The sequence below is a fragment of the Lutra lutra genome, chromosome 4, assembly GCF_902655055.1.
Source record: "Lutra lutra chromosome 4, mLutLut1.2, whole genome shotgun sequence".
In the NCBI taxonomy this organism is placed as follows: Eukaryota; Metazoa; Chordata; class Mammalia; order Carnivora; family Mustelidae; genus Lutra; species Lutra lutra.
The window spans coordinates 154368203-154388898 of NC_062281.1; the positions used below are offsets into that span (position 1 = coordinate 154368203).

Genomic DNA, 20696 nt, shown 5'->3' on the forward strand with positions numbered 1-20696 from the left:
GGAGGGAAGGGGTCATATTTACAGACCAAGGCACTAGATGAGGGTCCTGGCCATGGTAGGGTGGAAGACTAGCCTACTCTGTCTTTGGTCTATGCTCAAGGATGGATTTTAAGCACAGTTTTTAAATTATTAAAATAATAGGGACTATTTCAAAATGTGTAATACAGAGGGTTTTTTCATTATTTTAAAAAATATTTTATTTATTTGCTAGAGAAAGAGAATGAGAGAAAGTATAAGCAGGGGGAGCAGCAGACAGAGGGAGAAGAAGGCTCCCTGCTGAGCAGGGAGTCAGGTGCTGGACTTAATCCCAGGACCCTGGGACCATGACTTGAGCCAAAGACAGCTACCTAAACTCACTGAGCCACCCAGGCATCCCAACACAGAGATTTTTTTTTTTTTAAGCTATTGAAAAATTTACATAAGGTAAAATTCACATTACGTGTGAGCGTGAACAATTCGGTGAATTTCGACAAATGCACAGTCATTACGTCAGAAGTGCAGACACCGTTATAATCAGCAATTAGGACTGTTCCCTCACCCCTCCAAAAGAATGATGAGTTTGGAAAACATTCCTTTAATGAAGCCACTGCTCTCCTTGCATCTACTCTGTTCCTTCTGAGGTCTTTTTTTTTTTTTTTTTTTTAACACAATGCTCAGACATGGTCCCGCACCATAAGTCAGGTCTGGTTGCTTCTGCTCTCCCCCTCTGATGGCTCCCTGCTCTAAACCCAGATCCTCACTGGGACCCCATAACCCTGCCTGTCAGGTCCAACTTCCTCATCACCTGCCTCTTTCACCTCTGCTCAGTGGGCTACAGAGACACCTGGACTTCCTGTGATCCTACCCTGGAGAATGCTCCTACCTCAGGGCCTTTTTCCTTGCTGCTCTGTCTGTGTGAGTGCTCTTTCCCTGCTTTCACCTGGCTCCCTCCTTCCCTTCCCTCAAGTCACTATATAGACCCCCTGACTGTCCTGACCGTCCCCATCTCTCCGCATTTTCTAGCTTCTTACCCTTATTGTAAATTCACAACATGCATCTCTAGTGATAGTACAGTATATATTATCTGTTTACTTTTGAAATTGTTTTTCTCCCTCACCTGCCTTCCTTACCTGACTGGTACCGAGACCACAGCATTCTGCTGATGAGTGTCTGGTCCTGACACATAGTAGGCATTCAGTATACATATGCTAAGGAGACGAATGAATAAATAACATTGATGCACATTTTACAGTTGACATTTAAAAAATTTTCCATTTTTTGTGACTCAGGTTATTTTAATGTCTATGAAGTTTGAATCTTGCTCTTTTTGTTCTATATAACTCTTACAAATTTTTTCTCTTCTCATTAGAACCTTTAATAAATGCAACAAAACTCCTCATAAGATGCCTTGTGATAAGGCAAGTTCATATAAAACATCACTGGCCCTAGCCTCTGCTCTCTGTCCAGCCCCTTCACAAATGGGGCACTGAGAGCCCACGTTTCTCTGTGGCTTACAGGGCATGCTGGCCTTAGGAACTGGTTGCCCCATAACTATATGAGAGGTTCTCAGTTCCTGTGTGCTGTGTGTTTTGTGATAATGGGCTAGTTCCAACAGAGAGAGACAGTGAGAAAGGGAACACAAGCAGGGGGAGTGGGAGAGGGAGAATCAGGCTTCTCACCAAGGAAGGAACCTGATGCAACATTTGATCCTAGGACCCTGGGATCACTACCCGAGCCGAAGGCAGACGCTTAACCGCTGAGCTACCCAGGTGCCCCCTAATCATGGTTTTATTACTGGATATATATAGGCTGTCTTCTCTTCTTTTCTGTTATAAATGACCCTGAAGTGGTAAATTAAGAGATATTTGTTCATTTTAACAAGAATGTTCAGAGTGGTGAGAGCGCAGGGAAGAGTTGCTTTCCTATACTGCTGGTGGTATAAATTGATATATTCGTTTTGGAGAGCAGCTTGAACTGCAGGTAATAAAATTCTTAAAATTTTGCATGTCCTTTGACTCAGCAGCCCCACATCTAGGAATTTATCTTAAGGCCATAAATATGGATGGACATAAAGACAGGTCTGTAAGGACATTCATTACATGATGGTTTCTACTTTTAAAACTTTCTGAGCAATCTTAATCCCAACTCTGGAGGAAAGGTTAAATAAAGTGTGTATAACCATATAATAGAATACTGTACAGTCATTAAAATTATTTGCTGGAAGGGGCTTTTTACAGTTAGCTATGCCAGATAAGCTTGTATCAGACCTTTCCTCTAGATAAATATAGAAACCAACTGTTTGAAGACATTAAAGGGCCACGAAGACATCCAGGGCTTGAAAAACCAACATTGTAAGGAGAAAAGAAGTACACTGATGTGAATCTGACACTCTGTGGCACTTCTTCCTTCCAAGTATTAGATAGTTTTCAAATGGTATAGGACCCAGAGTCAGAGAGCTGTGTCTCTACAGCCTTACTTTATTAGAGAGACAAAAACTGGAGTTTAAGATTACCAAGATAGGCAGTTCTGGAAGAGCCAAGATTCCATGGAGATAGGAAGTGGCAAAATGCAAGCCTAACATTTAGTATGTTGCTTTGCCTTTCAAAATATTTGTTGCTTCTTAAGTGGCACAGGCTAAGTGGTTGAGAGAGCAACTGAGGATGGCAGTTGAGGTTGAGAAGCTAGGCAGAGCTTTATTTCAACAGCCTCAAGTTCTAGGAAGATAACACTGAAGCTTATTGTCAACCAAGGAGGAGGAGCCCTGGCATCCCAGGCTTCTAGTTTGGGGTCCCTGAAGGGCAGCATCCTAGGAGAAAGGATGAACAAGAAATAGAGCAACTTTTACAAAGCCTTAAACCCAACTTTGAAACAGCTAAAGCCTAAACTGGATAAGATGATCTTCCCTCTTTTAATTTCCTTTAAGAAGCAAAAGAAATCCCCTCTTTTCATACACAACATTGGGAATTCAGTCAAAAATTATGAGGGATAAAGGAGGCAGGACCATGGGTGGGGGGAAAAATCATGGTAAAAACAGACTCACAGGTGATCCACATTTTGGAGTTATCAGACACAAGATTTAAAATAACTATGATGAATATATTCAAGAAAATAGATTACCAAATGGAAAATTTCAACAGATACCTGAAAGCTATAAGAAATCAAAGAAATGGAAAACTTAAAACTGAAAGAATAAATTTAAGAACTCAAAAGGTGGATTTAATAGATTAGATAAAGTTAAAGAGAAGATTAATGAATTGGAAATAAGTTAGGGGACAATATCTAGACTGAAGCATGAATTTAAAAAGGATGGACATTACAGAAAAGAGCATAAAAGATTCATAAAACATGGTGAAAAGGCCTCATGTACATTGTTTCCCCAGAAATACACAGGGAAGATAATGGGTAGAAGTCATGTCTGAAGTGATAATGGCCAGCAACTTTCCAAAACTGACAGAAAAATGTTAAGTCACATATTTAAATAGCCCTATGAACCTCAAGCACAATAAATATAAAGAAATTCCCAGCTAAGCACATCTTAGTCACAGACTGCTGAGAACTAAACATAAAGAGAAAACCTTAAAAAAGGACTTAGGGGGGCAATGTAATATCTTGAAAGACTTTCTAGAGATGACTTTCTAATAGAAATGCTGTAATCCAGAAGACCATGGAATGATTCTGTAATGTACTAAAAGAAGACTGCCAGCCTAGAATTCTATCCCCTCAGAAGTCAAAGTGAAAACACAAAATTTCAGACAAAAGTTGAGAGCATTTCTTGCCAGCAGACTTAGAATTTTTTAAATATCTTCATGCAGAAGGAAAATAACTCCCATATGGAAGCAGGGGGAAGAGAAAACATTTGAATACATAGAGACTATATAAAACAACGATGATAACCGGTGAGGTTTAAAAATATATGTATAATGAAAATACACAACAAAAATAACCCAGAGAGAGACAGAAAATGCATGTGTGTAAAGAATCCCGAGGTTCTTGTACTTTTCAGGAGGTGGTAAATATACTAATCTGTATTAGATGGTAGTAAGTCAATGAAGGATGCTAAAATTGCTGGAATAACCACTAATAATAAAAGAATGTGTGTTTAACAAGCTAATAGAGATAGAAAATAGTATGATAAAAAAGACTTGATTAATCTGAAAGAATGCAAGGAAGGAGAGAGAAAGAATATAGAGTAGGTGGGACAAATAAAACACAGATAGTAAGATTACAGATTTAAAGCCAAATGTAAGTTAGTTATGTTAAATGAAAATGGTATAAATGGACTAAATACTCAAAAACAAAGATTGTCAGAGTAGATAAAAATTATTTTCTGGAAGAATATTGTATTAATAAGGATGCTTTGGGTTGTATGTAATAGAAGGCCCATCCAAGATAGGCTTGAAACACTATGGGAACTCTGCTCTTCACATAAAAGGTTCTTGGTGCCACCAGTGCTCCAGTGTCTCTTGGTTTCTTGCCATTGTCTTCCAACTAGCTTCCCTTGGGATGATGAGATGCTCTCTACTAGCTATGGAGGCCTCATGCCTTCTCAGTTGCCCGTAGAGGAGAGGTTGGTCTTTCCCCAGGCTTCAAACTGAAGTCCCAGGACTCCTATTAAACCAGCTTGTGTTGTGTGCCTAGCTCTGAGGCGGTCACTCTGGCACCATGGCTGGTAACAGGAGATCATACTAGTGGGTTCAGGCTTTCACAGCCCCCTGTGGAGTGGGGTTAATCAGAACAAGAGTGAGAGCACACACTCACATAGCCTCTCCTGGGTTCCAGGTGTTCTGTTGTAAGCACTTTACATGTGGTATATGAACCCATTTCACCTTCATGAACTGGCACAGGGATGTTAAACCATTTAACTTAGACAGGGTCACAGCTAGTCAATGGCAAAACCAGGATTCCAATCTAGTCAGTCAGGCCCCAGAATCCTGCTTTCTGTCTATACTGTGTCTCCTTCTCAAGCCCTGTAGAAAGATATAGGAAATATGGACCTTCTTAGGGACCAAATACTAGGTGTTATGGACGGGATGTTTGTGCTTCCTCAATCCATATGTTGAAGTCCTAACCTGCACAGGACTGTAATTGGAGATGGGGCCTCTAAGGAAGTAATTAAGGTTAAATGAGGTCATAAGGGTAGGGCCTTGGTCCAATACAATTAGAGTCTTTATAAGAAGAGGTTGTATGCATTCCCTCTCTCTCTTCCTCTCTTCTTCTCTCAATCTCTCTCTGTCTCAGCATGCACTGAGGGAAAGCCATATGGAAGATATAGTGAGAAGACCGCCATCTACAAGCCAGGGAGAGAGCTCTCACCAGAAACCAAATCAGCAGGAATCTTGATCTTGGACTTCCTGTCTCCAGAACTGTGAGGAAAGGACATGTCTGTTGTTTAAGCCCTCCAACCTATGGTATTTTGTTATGGCAGCCCGAGCCGACTAATACACTGGGGAAAGCAATCGCTGTATCCAGTCTAAATCCCTTCATGATGTGGAAGAGCAGCAGGCCAACACTGCCTTCCAAGTCCGAGAGAGCTGGGCTTGCATCTTGATTCCACCCTTTCCCAGCTGCATGACCTTGGACAAGTCAGTTACTCTTGCTCTAGAAAATGGCATTCATAATTCTGGCATGGAAAGAGCCTAGTATTGCTCAGGTTTCACTAGCCTGAGTCCCCGTAAATCCAGCTCAGCTTTAAAGGGGGAGTTTATAGAGTTTTTGTGATGTGGGCTAAGAGACGAGGGGCGGCCATAAGCCTGGTGTGAGGCCTTGAGGGCTGGGCTCTGGAGCTCCAGAAGCCTGCCTGGGTTACAGGCCCCTGATGGCTGTGAGTGCCCCAGGGCGGCTCTAAGATGGCCTCCCATCCCAGCCAGGCTGTGGAGATGAGAAAGAACCTGGCTATCTGCCTTCCTGCTTCTCCTCAGAAGCCCCCACCTCCTGCTGTTTGCCAGGCCTTTGGGCCCAGTGAGGAAGGGAGAGGAGACAGTGTAGCCTCGGGAGGCAGAAGGGGTCTTGTAGGGGGGTGGCCACACAGGCTGTGCCTCTGCTGTGTGTCCTGAGGGAGCCATTCGCTCTCTCTGGGCCTGAGAAGGGGAGCCCCTTGTCTCCTGTCCTGTGGGATCTATGGCGTTCCTCCTCCTGGCCTGACTCTACCATGACTCAGAGGGAGAAGCTGAGGCCCAGAGAGGGGGCCAAGGCCCTGCTCTGCACTGACGGAGCCTGCAGCGCCCAGGCTCAGACTCGAGACCCTGGGAGCCTGAAGTTGCCCTTCTTTGGCCATCAGTGCTCCCTATCTGGGAGCACATGCCTCTGTTTCTGGAGGCACAGACCAACCAGAGAGCCTATGCCTGTGTCTCCTTTGCCTGTTAAGAGAGCAAAACGGAGGGGCCTTTATGGAGATGCTGACTCTGCACCAGACCCTGTGCATCTAAGTATGGGAACTCATTTAATCCTCACAGCCATGTTTGGGAGCCGGGAGTCTTAGCCCTATTTTATGTATGAAGAAATCGAGGATCAGAATGGTGAGGTAGCCCATCTAGGGTCAGATGGCCAGAAAGTTAATGGTAGAATCAGGCCTTCAACCTATCTGTGTGGGTCACAAAAGCAAGTCACAGTGTCTGGCATGGGGGGATGTGGTGGTTAACTTGGGACAGTCCTTCCAGCCACCCTCTTCCCCAGGGTTTCCAGGCACCTATTGTGGGCCTAGCCGTGTGCCAGGATAGGGAAATCCCCGAGTGGGCCCGGGTGTCTACAGAGCCTGCTTCCTAGGCGACCAGGACAGGCCTGTCCCTCATCTGGGTCCCTGTTTTCTGTGTGTGAAGTAGGTTGAACAAAATTATGTCTCAGGATACACTGACATTTAGCAGTTCTGGGTTCCACAACCCCTGTCCTAAAGGAGTTTATAGACTTGTTGGGGAGGCAGGGCTTTACATGCCCTTAACAGTATCAGTGCGGTAGTACAGAGTATGACGGTCTTGATTTTGTGGGGATGTTGTAGAAATTTAGAAATAAAATATGTCAAGTATTTGGCTGTGCCTAGTGAGCATAAAGTATACCCGGAAGGGCAGCTGGTCATAGGGACTTCTAGGAGCTGAGGTGGGGGAACTCAGGAAGGGCAGGAAGGTTCTGGAAGGAGATGCACTTCTACCATGCTCTGGGGGCCCGGAGGAGTTTGGGAGGTGTCAGGCTACCCTCATTGGACAGGCAAGGATGTGTGGAGCATAGCAGCAAAGCATTGTGGGAGTACAAGGTAACGCCCAGGGGAAGGGCTGAGCCCCAGCAGTGAGGGCCCCCCACCCAGGCTGAAGGCACTCCACTTATTGAGGGTCTGCCGGGGCCAGCCCTGTGTTCAGGGTCTGACAGTAGTTTCCACCTCTTCAACTCCACCCTCTAAAAATTCTCCCCGTGCTGTGGAGGCAGGAAGTATGATAGTTTCGGATTTTGAATTTCTGCCTTTTGAATAACTACAAAACCCTGTCTCTAAATTCTGCACTAGCTCAGGTGTTGGCCAGTTGCAATCCCAGAATCAATGAGCTGTTTTTGTTGATAAGGTTTTATTGAAACACAGCCCCATTCCTCTATGTCCTGTGTGTGACTGCTTTTCACTGTTGTGTTGTTGGGGCAGAGACTCTGTGGCTGCAAAACCTACAGTGTTTACTGTCTTGCCCTTTACAGAAAGAAGTTGGCTAGATTAAAAATGTCTGCTAGACTAGAGAGTGGAGTCAGAAGATTCAGTGTGAGTCTGAGCCCTACACTTGCTGCGTGAGCTTAGGAGAATTGCTTGCCCCCTCTGAGCCTGCCCAGCCAACTCTCGGAGGTTGTAGTGAAGCTCATAGGTGATGGCTGCAAGACGTTTTGTGGACTGCAAAATGACTGCAAACTTGTCACCAGCCTGGCACTGGGAGGGCACTAAAGATCTGCTTGTGGGCAAATGAATAGTCACCATGCAGGCCTTCCTAGACCTGGCTGCTGGCCACTCCAGGGACGGCAAGGGGATGGCATCTGAACCCGAGATGCTGAATGCATCATTGTTCTTCTTGTGCAGACTTGGCGGGTTTGAGCATAAATTAAAATTCTTGTGGGGAGTCACCTTATATATGGTACCACTTTATAGCCAAGTCATTACGGTAATTTGCAAAACTCTCTGGTGTGTAACTGGAGTCATTTGCTTCACATTTGCTGGCTGTGACCTCATTCAGGCCGCCTGGTCTTGGATTTGGTGACCCCTGAGCCTTGGGGACTTGGTCTTCTGAGTCTGGACTTTCTGGGGATAGAAGGCAGGGTCTTCCTCTCACAAGAATAAATAGGAGAAATCATTCTGGTTACCATCCTCCTGCCTTTTCAAGTGCTTACTGTGAGCTGGGCACCATGCCAAAGGTGTTGTGTTCATAATCTCATGGGATTGTCCTCACAACCTGTGAGTAGTTATTAGCACCATTTGATAGATGAGAAAACAGAGACTTCAAGAGGAAAGTAAACCATACTCTTATCTAGTCCCGGGGAGGCCAGTCACGTTCCACCAGTGGTTTGCTGTGCGACCAAGGCAGGTCCTTTCCTTCTTTGAGCCTCAGTTTCTTCATCTAGTAATTAAATGGATGGGCAGTCAATCCCAGGCCTGAATTGCTCAGTAACTCATAAAAATGAACATAGGGCTCCCCCACCCTCCAGTTCTGCAAAGAAGCATCACTTACATGAAAGCCAGGTCCAGGATCTGCTCTTGGATCCGGTGGTACGGGGGGAGATATGGCTGCTGGGGGTAGCCCCTTCCTGGGGCACCCCCAGCCTGCCTCAGGGCCAACGTGCCCCTCTCATTCCTCTGCCTCTGTAGAGAAACACTCCATCCTCACTCCCCAGAGACAGAGAGTGAGCAGGGGTGGGTCCTGTGATGCTTTTGGAGTCAGAGAAGCAAGATGCCAGTAGGCACGAGTGCAGTGGCAGGTCTTCTGGCTGACTTGGGCCTGTGGTGGGGAGTGGTGACAGTGCCCACATCTTTCTAGTGGTGGCAGCATCTCTGGGGCACACGTTATAGCCTCTGGTTTTATATCTAGCCTTTGAGAAAGCAGATGGCCTAGGGAAGCCTCTGGCACGGGCTTTGGGAGCAATTGCCGGGCAACCTGGTATGGTCACTTGCCAACTCTGATGCTCACGTCCCTCTGCAAGTTAGGGAAGCTTATGGATTTATCCAAGGCACTGTGAAGGTCACACAAGACAGGGGTCTGAATGCCCTTGGAGCCCCAAAGCAGCATCAAACTGTGATCTGCTCTGTCTTTCCTCCCTCCAAGAGCTGGCTTGTTTATTTGCTGTAGGAAGAATTCTTACTATATTTAGTGGAGAAGAAGCCAACAGGCCTCAGTTATTTGCTGCGTAATAACTGTTTTTTGTTTTGTTTTGTTTTGTTTTCCCCATGGAGGTGATGGGTTTGCCTCTTAGGTGTGTTCCTTACTCCTGTGTGACCTTAGGTAAACCACTAGACCTCTCTGAGTCTTCATGTGCTTGTCTGTAGGCAGAGTAGTCTTACCCATCTGGCAGAGCTGTCATGGAGACTGAGGTTTAGGAGTCACTGGAATGGTTTTTGACCTCCCCAAAGCCTCCCCAGCATGATCTTCATTGGAGTCGTAGGTGGGGATGTTTGCTAGGGGATCCCCAGTTGTTCCTCAGTTGCCTGAGAGGCAGCAGGACAGGACCTAGGCTTTGAAGCCTGAGAGATCTGGGTTTGGATTGTGGCCCACCTCTTATAGAGCCCTGAGCCTGATCAGAGGCACCTAATCTCTCCAAAACTCAATTTTTCTCATCTGAAAAGTGGCTAGAATGAGCCCACCACACAGGGATGGACACTTAGATGGATCGATGTGCCTACTGCCTAGGAAGGGTTGATAAATACTGGGCTCCCCCATGCCTCTCTGGGGGCGCACCTTCCCTCTCTCTACACATCCTCCTTGAGTAACCCAGAGGCCCCCAGTTCATCTGGTGGGTTTTTGAAGGATGCTCAGAACCTGCTCCCCGACCCAAAGATTCTGGGAGAAAGACCCTGGTGGAACAACCCCACGTGATGATTAAGCTTTCTTTGCTCCAAATGCTATTAATGCTCATAAAATTATTCACAGTTTTCGGAGGCCCAGGCCCAGGGTTTGCCTCAATGGGACAATAAAAGCTCATGCAGAAACGATTTGGAACAGGGAAAGACCGCCAAGCAGGGACGGAGCTAAACGAGCGGCAGCCTGCTCTCATTAACTCAGGCCGTTCACATTTGTTACCAGGGATTTCTTTTTAATTAAAAAACAACCAAGTTATTAAAAAATAAGCTTGTGAGGGGCTGGCCCAGCAGCAGCCTGAGCCAGCGGGAGTGAGCATTCCTTGCAACGGGAATGAGCCCAGGACTCAGCCTGGGAAGGTGAGGGGGCTTCTGAGTGAATCTTCCTCCGTGCCCTCTGGAGGAGGCTGGCCTGTGCCTGGGAACACAGAGGCTCCTCTGAGCCCCTTCCCTGCCCCGGACCTTGGGAGTGTTGCATTCCGCTCTGCAAACTGGACTGTGCTTGGCAGGTGGATGCCTGGTGACTGGCAGAGATGAGGGCACACAGCGAGTTAGCACTGAGTGTCTAGCTTCCTGGGCGGAAGGGCCTGCCTCTGGGCTGGGCTGGAATTAGGGTTGGGGAGAAGTGGATTCCTTGAAGATGGGGTCAGGTTTTTGTCTTAAGAGGCCACTTCTTGTTACATAGCCATTCAGAATTGGGGTTTGGGTTTGGACAGACCTGAGCCCAAGATCCTGCCTAGATTCTTAGCGGTGTGATCTCAGACCCCCAAGGTCCCTGAACTTCTGCCTGCTCTCTACAGTGAGGATGACCTCTAGTCTTCCTAAAAACCCTGTCACTGGGCAAGGCAGGGCAACCGATAGGCTGTCAAAGAACTGTGGAGAATATGGAGGCGTGAATAGCTGTGTACCATATTTCCGTGGTGTAACGCAATTTGGGAAAAAAAGCAGATTGAGTTTTGGTAATAACAAGAGCAGATGGGGTTTGGTGAGCACCTGCTCCATGACCTACGATGTCTGTGCCGCTCACCCAGCCTGCTGAGCAGCACAGCCCCGGCACACGTCCGTGACCCTTGTCCAGTGAGTGTTCGGTGACCAGAGCGATGGTCATAGACTATAGGATCCCAGAGGCAGGAGCTTGTCCGCCTGGCTCGCCAGGGTTTCCTGCCCCTAGCGGTGTGAGGGTACATCGTAAAGACTCGGTGTTTGTATAATGGTCATTCAGCCACGGGAGCTCAGCATCCACATCTGAGTGTTGGGGATTTTGCTCCCAATCCTGCTGGTGATTGTGGAAATTAAATAAGCGATCTTGGTGCCTTGGATGCAACAGGGATTCAGTGAACGTTGGGCTCAAGGCTGCTGTGTCCCACACTGTGCCCTAGTGACTGCCCTCTCCCTGCACCCCTCTGCAGGCTGTCCCCACTCATGTTCTTTTCTCTTCCTGTCTTTCTTTGCATAGTGAACGGGAGCTACGGCCACTGCACCCCAGGCTCGGAGAAGAGCCTGCTGGACCTGGACCTTGTGGAGGGCCCCGGCCCCACCTGCTGCCAGGGCCTTTTTCTCCCTGCAGGCACCCCACCACCCCGGGGCCAGCCCCCAGCCTGCGAGAGGCTCCTGCATTTCCCCCACCCCAGCAGGTAAGTGCTCCATCCTTACCCATCAGCTGCCTTCTGTGGACACTTCCTGAAGGCCAAGGACCAAGGGCCTTATCTGCCCTTGTGGGACCTAGTCTGCCTGGTTATGGGACACACGATAAAACTGAGGCACACGAGGGGCAGGGACCAGCCAGAGGCCAGTAGCATAATGATGGAGGCCTGGTCTAAGACTTGAACCCCCCACGTTGCAGTGCCTCATGAGAGACAGAGATGGTTTCACTGAGGTGTGTTTCCCCCTTGCAGAAGCTGAGGAGGCTTTTCACAGAGAATCAGAAATTATGGAAGAGGAAGACTCAGGGGTGGGATGGGGAAGGAGCACCCAGCTCAGGGTTCATGTACATCGCAGTGTCAAGCCCTGGACGACTTGGAGCATGGCGAGGGAGGGGTTCCTCCGCCTGGGGCCATCTCCTGCCCTAGGAAGCCATGGCTCTCAGATCCCTGCCAGGGGACCGTCATCCGGTGCCAGCGCATTTCCGGTCATGTCCGCTTGTGGGCAGATGTTTGATCACATCGTGTATCAGGCTGGAATCTGCCTCCTGTGGCTCTCCCGGGGTCCCCGCTGTGCCTCTGTGCCCTCTGGTCTGCTGACAGGCAGAGGTCAACCATGGGCAGTCCTCTGTGCCCCCCGCTCGGCCTGGGCCTGCACCCCAGCGCCTGGACATGCTGGCTGAGGCCTGCCTCACACATCAGAGACTCTAAAAACTGGCCTAGTGGCCTGTTCGCAGTTCATTCCTTTATCAGTCATCTATTAAGTGTCTGCTGTGTGCCAGGCACTGTGGGGTGCTGGAGATGTCTTGGCAAAGCAAGCAGAGAGCTCCCCAGTGGAGCTCACTTTGCAGTGAGAGCCTCAGGGGAGATGACTCCAGAACAGGATGCTGATTCTTCCCACACAGAGCCATTTTCCTTTGAGAATCTGGATGCCCTGTGGCCTTCAGGGATATCAGGGAGACTTCTGACCTATGGGAGTGTGTTAGTCTGCGCACACTGGCTTGACAAAATATCACAGCCCAGGGGGCTCAAACAGCAGAAATGTCTTTTCTCCCAGTTCTAGAGGCTGGAAGTCTGAGAGCATGGTGTCCCCAGGTTTGGTCTCTCCTCAGGCCTCCCTCCTTGGCCTACACGAGGCTGCCTTCCTGTGGTGTGCATGGCCTTTCTGCTGTTTGCATGCTCTTCATCTTAGAAGGACACCAGTTGTACTGGATGAGGGCCTCCCCCTCACAACCTCAATTAACCTTCCTTACTTCCCACAAGTCCCTGTCTCCAAAGACCATCATGCTACGGGTTAGGACTTCAACATACAAATTTTGGAGGGAGACGATTCAGTACGTAACAAAGAGCAAGCGTCTTTTAGACTTGGAGCTGTCCGTTGTTCAGTGATAGTCCAATGCATTTGTCTGCTTGATTATTCCCTGAGGCTCCCTGAGCAGCCTCTGGTTCCCCAAGGGACATTCTTTCTATCTCAGGGCAGAAGCTATGCTAACCTAGGGAAAGCTAAAGCAAGTGGGTTGCTTGCTTTTATTTTTTTATTTTTTATTTTATTTTTTCTTAATTTTAATTTTTTTAATATAAGTTAAGTTTAGTTAACATATACTATATTGTTAGTTTCAGAGGTAGAATTTAATGATTCATCAGTTGCAAGCAATATGCAGTGCTCATATTTTGAGTGCCCTCCTTAATCCCCATCACCCAGGTATTCTATCTCCCCCCCTCCCCTCCAGCAACCCTCAGTTTTTTTTCCTAGAGTTAAGAGTCTCTTATGGTTTGCTTCCCTCTCTGTTTTTATCTTATTTTATTTTCCCTTCTCTTCCCCTACATTCATTTCTTTTGTTTCTTAAATGCCACATATGAGTTAAATCATATGGTATTTATCTTTCTCTGGTTAACTTATTTCGCTTAGCATAATACCCTCTAGTTCTATCCACATCATTGCTAATGGCAAGATTTCATTTTTTGGATGGCTGAGTAATATTCCATTGTATATATAGACCACATCTTCTTTATGCATTTGTCTGTTGATGGATATCTGGGCACTTTCCACACTTTGACTATTGTGGACATTGCTGCTGTAAACATTGGGGTGCACGTGCCCTTCGGATCATTACATTTGTGTCCTTCGGATAAATACCTAAGTACTGCGATCGCTGGGTCATAGGGTAGCTCTGTTTTTCTTTTTTTTGTACAGATGATCCGAAATGTTTGTCATTTTGAGTGTCATTTTGACAATTTAGAGCCTAAGAGAGCCTGTACCTAGAACCCCACACCAGGATCATTCTGATCTGTGGCCATTTCTCCTGCTGATCAGGCACTGTCACACACCCTCATTCTCCTAAAGCAAAACAGGGCTCCACCCCTGACCCATACCCGTCAGACCCTGTCCCTTCTCATCTCCTTGCTGCCTCCCCTCTCCTGATATCTAGACCCCTGATCCACAGCCTGGGTTTCTGGAGGCCTCTGTGCCTCCCGCCCAGCTTTCTAATACAAATAAAAATTGCTCCCACTTTGCAAAGACTTGCTACTTGTGCCCATCTCTCATTTAATCATCACCCCTAATAAGCGACAATCCTGGAGTGCTTGCTCTGTGCCACACAGGAGGCCAAGCACTGTTCATGTAATTACCTTACTCAACTCCCATCTGCCAGAAGGTAGGGAGACTGAGGCAGAGGGGCCACAAACCTAGCCCAACGTCACCCAGCAAATGGCAAGAGTTTCAAGTAACTTCAGCAATACCCTGATTTTGTCATTTCTGTGCTAAAAATGACTACCCACCACCATTGTGGTCAGTAGAATGTATTATTACATGCGGTTTGACGCCTAGCTCCATTACTGACTTTCTGAGTGACCTTGGGCAAAATGCTGACCCTTTCTAGGCCTCATCTCCTTAACTGTAAGATGAGGATAGAAACAGAGTGCACAGGCCCCCAGTAGTATGGGAAGGCAGTCTGTGATCTGGCTGGCCTCCTTGACTTTGGGCCCAGTGGGCCTCACATGTTCACATCTTCGGGGCTTAACCTACAGAACCCCCTCACCACTTTGGTCCCTTACGTTTGTCAGAACTCTGTCCACCCCTCAGCAGAGTTGAAGTGTTCCTGTGAGAGCTGGTCCTCCATCTCCCCCATGAGAAGGGAAATCTCTCAAGGGCAGGGACCTGGTTTGCGAACCGTCTCGTGTCCCCAACATCACCCAGCACAGAGGGCAAAGCCTGCAGAGGGACCTTTCTGGCCCTCCGCCCAGGCCACAGCCCCTGAACCAGTGGGTGCACAGACCCCATGAGATCCGAAGTCACCCTCCCATCCCCTTGAGCCTCTGTTGGAGGAACACTAGTTTTCCCAAGTTCAGCAGCTCCCTTCAGGGTCTGGAATGACAGACAGAAGAACATCGGAGTCCTTGATACTCAGAATGTTGAGGCTGCCAGGAAACCCAACGGTCATCAAGTTCCATCATTTTGCAGGGGAGGAAGCTGGGCCCCTGGCAGGACAGTGCTGTGGGAAAATCGCGCACTGCTGATTCAGACCCATCGAGGTTCACATTCCTGCTCTAACGCGGCCTGCCTCTGAGGGGTTGGCCAAGCGGCTTCAGTTTTCCTAAGTATAAACCAGATGGTGGGCTCTCCCCTGAAGAATTTGGTTATGCATTCAGCAGATAGCATGCATCGCTGTGCTGTGGTGGCGCTGCGTGGGACGGCCCTCGGGAAAGCGCCCAGCATGTGGGGCTGCTCAGCGCTAGACTGCTCTGTCCAGGGACCCTCGCCCACAGTGTCCAGACGTGTGACGGGAGTCACCTGGGGAGCCCAGGGCTCAGCCGCAGGGCAGGGCAGGAACCACTGCTGGCCTGCCAGGGACAGAGGGATGGAGAGGGTAGGCAGGGGGCTGCCTCAGCTTACCGAAGCCTGAGTTGCCCTCTCCCCGCAACCCCTGCTGCCATAGGAGGTTTCATTGTTGTATTCGGGTAATTCAGTCACAAGTGCAATGGCTGTTCTCTGCTGCTGTGGCTCAGCCTAATGCTCCCTCTGCCAGGCCCAGGATGATGACCACACAAGGAACAGCTGTGCTTTTAGTTATTTATCTTTTAAGCTTCACGGAAGTCAAGCTTCCTATCACATCCTTCCTATCAGATCTTCCTATCAGGTCCTTAAGCTCCTCAGAGCTTTCTGGTGGCAGCGATGGCCCAGCGTCCCCAGGCCCAGGGAAGAGGGCTGTGCTTTAGCTGTCCACCCTGGAGTCCACGCTCCTTCTGCTTCCTCCCAGGGGCCATGCTCTGGGAAGGGAAGAGAGGCCTTTGCTGGCTGAGGCAGAGAATTGGTCAAGTGCAGCTGAGAAACGGGAGGGCCCTTTTCACAAGCCTTTATCTGGGAAGCACTTCTCATCTCCCCTGGAGAAATACACAGCCCCAGGAGAAGGGAAGCCTGGCTCCCTGGCTCCTGGCCTAAACCCTGTCACCAGCTTGCTGCTTGGAACTGTGGGCAAACCTTGTGCCCTCTTGGCTCCTTTCCTGTCTCTGCAGTCATGGGGTTGGAGCCCATGCTCTCTGAGGGCCACTGGGTTCTCCCTAACCCTTCCTTCCTCTCTCCATCCCTCCTGCTCCCTCCAGCTCCAGGGAGCCAGAGAGGGAGGCTGGGCTGCAGGGACAGGAAAGTGGGGACAGGTGATGATCCCACAGCCCCTCTGCAGAGAGTTCCAGAACACTGGTGGTGATCTGGCAGTAATGAAAGCAGCATCCACCCTGCCATCATCTCTCCAGAGAGTTGTCACAGCATCTGCCATCCCTCTTGATCCTGGCAGCCACCCTCTGAGGCAGTGAAGGCTAGTCCTCGTTTCACAGAGGAGGACACGAGGTGCAGACAGGCCCAAGGACACAAGGGGTGTCCTCTTCAGGCTTTGAACACGTAAGCAGTCTTCCTGTTCTTCCCAGCCAGCCAAGGGACCTACTTTGTCCTTCTGTTGGCATCACCTGCCTGGTGGCCGGAGGCCCTGATGTGTCTTCCCGCATTTACGTGTCCTTATGTAGGGAGGGCCTTCTCTCAGAACACGTGTAGCACATGGGTGATGAAGACAGCATCGCACCATCGTCACTGTCCAGTGATGATGAATCGTTCAGTGTCGGGATGAGAAGTGAGACCCAGAGTGCCTTGCCCAGCTTGGTGCAGCAGGGAATGGCTGAACCTGGCCTCAGACCCCAGTCCCCGGCCTCGCTGGTGTGGCCCTCCCAGCTCCCAGCCTCCCCCAGAGTTGTGTTTCGTGCAGTCACAGTGTCTGGGCTTGAAATCACCCCCACCAGGCTTTTCCTCAGTCATTCTTGGGATCCTTCTCGTCACCATGACTTGTGTTTCAGACCCCAGCCCACTGACATTCACTGTGGAAAAGAAACATTACTTGGGGCAAAATGTCATAGAATTAACATTTCTAGAAATTAAGAAAGACTATAAAAGTTCAGATAAAAGGGACAAGTAGGTAGAATTAAAAAAAAACTGGTCCTGGATGTCCCTCCAAATGCCAGAACTCACTAGAAGGTCATGGAGAAGTCAGGACAGACCCTAAGGAGGCCTCAGGGCAGGATGGCATCCGGGACTGGAGAGGGAAGGCTGGATTTGGTAAAAGGATGACACGGGGCTGTTTCCTGGCATCCTCTTCAGACCCCCTGCCTTTCTTGAACCTCTCCCCAGCCCCATCCTCTCCCCACCTCCGTTGTCCCCCATATTCTTCCCTGCTCACTAGACCTCCAGCCTCTGGCTTCTCCCTCCCTCTGTTTCTAGCTCTCCGTCTCCACCCCTGCTCTGGGCTTCCCATCCCTTGGTCCCAGGTCCCCTGTCATTCCCCCCACCCTAGGGCCTCCCCACTGTGGAGTGGCTCCCCCCCATGGCCTCTCTGCTCCGTGTTTTCCAGGTCGCCCAGACCTCAGGCCACGTATGTGAATGGTGGCCTTCCACAGCACATCAAGCAGGAGTCCCTGCCCGACTACCAGGCCATGACAGAAGCTCGCGCACCTCTGTCCGCTCACTGCCGGGCCCCGCCAGCCACTGGCCTGCACACAGACCTGGACCTGCCGGGCCGGGGCCTCGCTAACCCTGCGCCTTCCTGCTACCTTCTGGGCAGTGAACCCAGCTCCGGCCTGGGCCCCCCACCTGAGGCCCACCTCCCTGAGGGCAGCATAAAGCGGTGCTGCCTCCTGGGCCTGCCCCCCGTCTCCCCGGCCTCTTCCTCACCCTGCACCTCGTCCGAGGTCACCTCCATCATCCGCTCTTCCCAGACATCTCTGGTCACTTGCGTCAACGGACTCCGGAGCGCCCCACTGCCAGGAGACCTGGGGGGGCCTCCCAAGCGGGCCCGACCTGGCCCGGTGACGGCGGAGAGCCACGAGGGCAGTGTGCAGCTTGAAGCCTGCGGGAAGGCCGCCTTCCTGAAGCAGGAGCCTGCGGACGAGTTCTCGGATCTCTTTGGGCCGCTTCCCCAGCAGGGCCTGCCGCCCCCGTACCCCGCGTCTCAGTTACCGCCGGGCTCAGGTCTCGGAGGGCTGGGGCTGGTGGGTAGGGGGGTGGCCGGCCGGCAGGCGTGCCGGTGGGTGGACTGCTGTGCGGCCTACGAGCAGCAGGAGGAGCTTGTGCGGCACATCGAGAAGAGCCACATTGACCAGCGCAAGGGCGAGGACTTCACCTGCTTCTGGGCGGGCTGTGTGCGGCGCTACAAGCCCTTCAACGCCCGCTACAAGCTGCTCATCCACATGAGGGTGCACTCGGGGGAGAAGCCCAACAAGTGCATGGTGAGTTCCCACGGCTGCTGGCCAGCCCCGACCCCGCCCTGCAGAGCAGCCTCCACTTGGCCCTAGGGATGGCCTACCCGGGGGGCTTCAGGCCAGGGCTGGGGTCTGCCTGCGATGTCCTGCGGTGGTCAAGGGGAAGACCGATGCTGGTGATGGGACCACTGGTCAAGATAGCCCTCCCCGCTTTTTCGGTTCCTCTGCTCACTACCTGTCCTACCCCCCTCCCCCGCGGCATACCACGTGATCAAACACACTTGTTCACGGAGCGACAACATGCACTCTGAGGTCAGAGCAGGCCTGGGCAGCCTTGCCTGTTGTATGCAGATGCTCACTGTCTCACCCACCAGTGGTCAGGTGAGTCATGGGACACCTGCTTTCCTTTAGCACTGGGCCCTTGTCAGGCAGCATTCCCCGGGGTGCTCTCTGGACCTTGGAGCAGCCCCCAGGGATGGCTTCCTCCAAGGAGTGCCCCGTCCTCACAGGTACCCAGCTTGGGAGCCATGGGTCCCTTGGGCAGGTTTGGGCTAAGGCCAGGTTAACCTGTAAGGGTCCAGCAGTGCCCAAGCTGGGTTTGAGCCTGAGTTTTCCAGGAACACGCGCGTGCACAAACACACACACACACATGCACGCACGCTGTGGACACCTAGTCTCCAGCTCCTCCAGTCATTTCTGCATTGTGCTTTCGGGGTGGTGGAAATCCATATCGGAGTCTTTGTCCCTGATATCCTCAGGCGAGCTGCTGCACCCACCCCCAAGGCCCAGCTCTACCCCTGGAGAGGAACCTGCCCATGAATGGAAGGGCCAGAGGAACCACCCAGGCTTACACGGCCCAGCTCCAGCTTCTCAGCCACTGGGGCATTGGGGAAACGGGGGAGGAATCGGCGTGTCTAGTCTAGTCTGCAAGGCTGGGGTCCAGCCAATGCCAAGTTCTCCCACACTCACACGTTGTCCCTAATGCTGGACCCTGCTTCCTGAAGTCTTCATTCTGGGAACGGGTGCACTTCTGTCCCTGCTCCAGGCCCAGGGCAGTATCTGTAGCAGCGAGGGGGGAGGCAGGAAGCTTCGGCCGGCTGGCAGCATAAACTCCGCCCTCCCAGAACGAAGTGGTCACCCTTGCGGTCCCCATCTGCTTGTGGAGCTGGGGTCTGGGCAGGCAACCGGGCTGGATCTTGAGGAGGAGTCACAAGTGGGGGGTCGTGAACAGCCTCTGCAAAAGGACAGGAATAGGAGGGAGCCTGTGGTTGGTGTGTTGATTTTGTGGGGAGAGGCTGAACTGGGAAGGCTGAGAATTTGACTTTATCATGTGTCTTGGGGTTGAGGGCATGCTGGAAGGAGGTGGTGACCGGGCCGGTCCTGGGGATGCCCCGTTTGTCTGGGGTGTTGTGACATGTGGCTTGCTGAAAGACATGCCCTTGCCTGGAAGATACCCAGCAGACTTCCAGAAGACAGAGGGCCCCCTCTCCCCCTGAGACCCCAGAGCGGACAGTTGCCAAGCCACAGTCCTTCATGTCTCCTTTCCCATGGGGGATCCCACTGGTGTCCGCAGGGGGCTGGTGTGGAGGTCCAAGCTCTGGTACCGTGTGGTCAGTGGTCTTCGATCTCCAGGGCCTCCTGTGTGGAATTACAGCTTGTAATAGTGCCCATGTGGACTGCAGGGACTTTGGTGATAATCTAGCCTTCTTTGCCTGTTTTCTGGGAAACAGAGGCCTGGTGAGCAGGTCAGAGAGGCCCAGTCTACCCAGTGCAGTCTGGGGATCTCTCTCTATGGTTCCTTCTTCTGGGCCTGCCAGGATCTCACCTGATTCAGCAGACTCCACAGAACATTGGCTTACACCTGGTTTGTGCCTGGCTCTGGGGACACAGACCTGGACTTTCCAAGGTCTTCGCTGGCAGGCACCCATGGTCAGCGAGGGGTGAGAGGTGGGTGTGGGCAGGTTCTGCCTGGAGTTTGTATAGGCCCAGGGACAGGAGGCCCAGAAGGGCTTCAATGAGGAGGTGACGTTCAAGCCATGTCTGTATTTACCCACAGTTGCATTTAATCTTTATAGAAGTCCTGTAAAACCAAGGTTTTACAGATGAAGAAACAAGGGTTCGGTGGAGTCCAGCCAACCTTCTATGTGCTACTATGAGAACACTTTATCTTGCCTCCCAAGGGGTTCAGGCTTATGGTGATAAGAGTAGCAAGCAGCTTCTCAGTGTTGACTATGTGTAGTAGCCATTCTTTCACGGGCATGTGGGGGAGAGAGAATATTAAGCAGGTTCTATGCCCAGCCTGGAGTCCGATGTGG

The 20696-nt window shown here is 50.6% G+C and overlaps 1 protein-coding gene across 6 annotated transcripts in view; it reads left to right on the top strand.

Annotated features, from left to right (window-relative positions):
* The window catches only part of GLIS1 (GLIS family zinc finger 1), a 217872-nt gene that overhangs the window by 121094 nt on the left and 76082 nt on the right, over positions 1–20696 (top strand). For all 6 annotated transcript variants that reach the window (XM_047728423.1, XM_047728422.1, XM_047728425.1 and 3 more), the window contains 2 exons: positions 11460–11637; positions 17535–18408. In XM_047728423.1, coding sequence (XP_047584379.1) covers positions 11460–11637; positions 17535–18408 — 1052 coding nt within the window. The remainder of the gene's footprint in view (positions 1–11459; positions 11638–17534; positions 18409–20696) is intronic.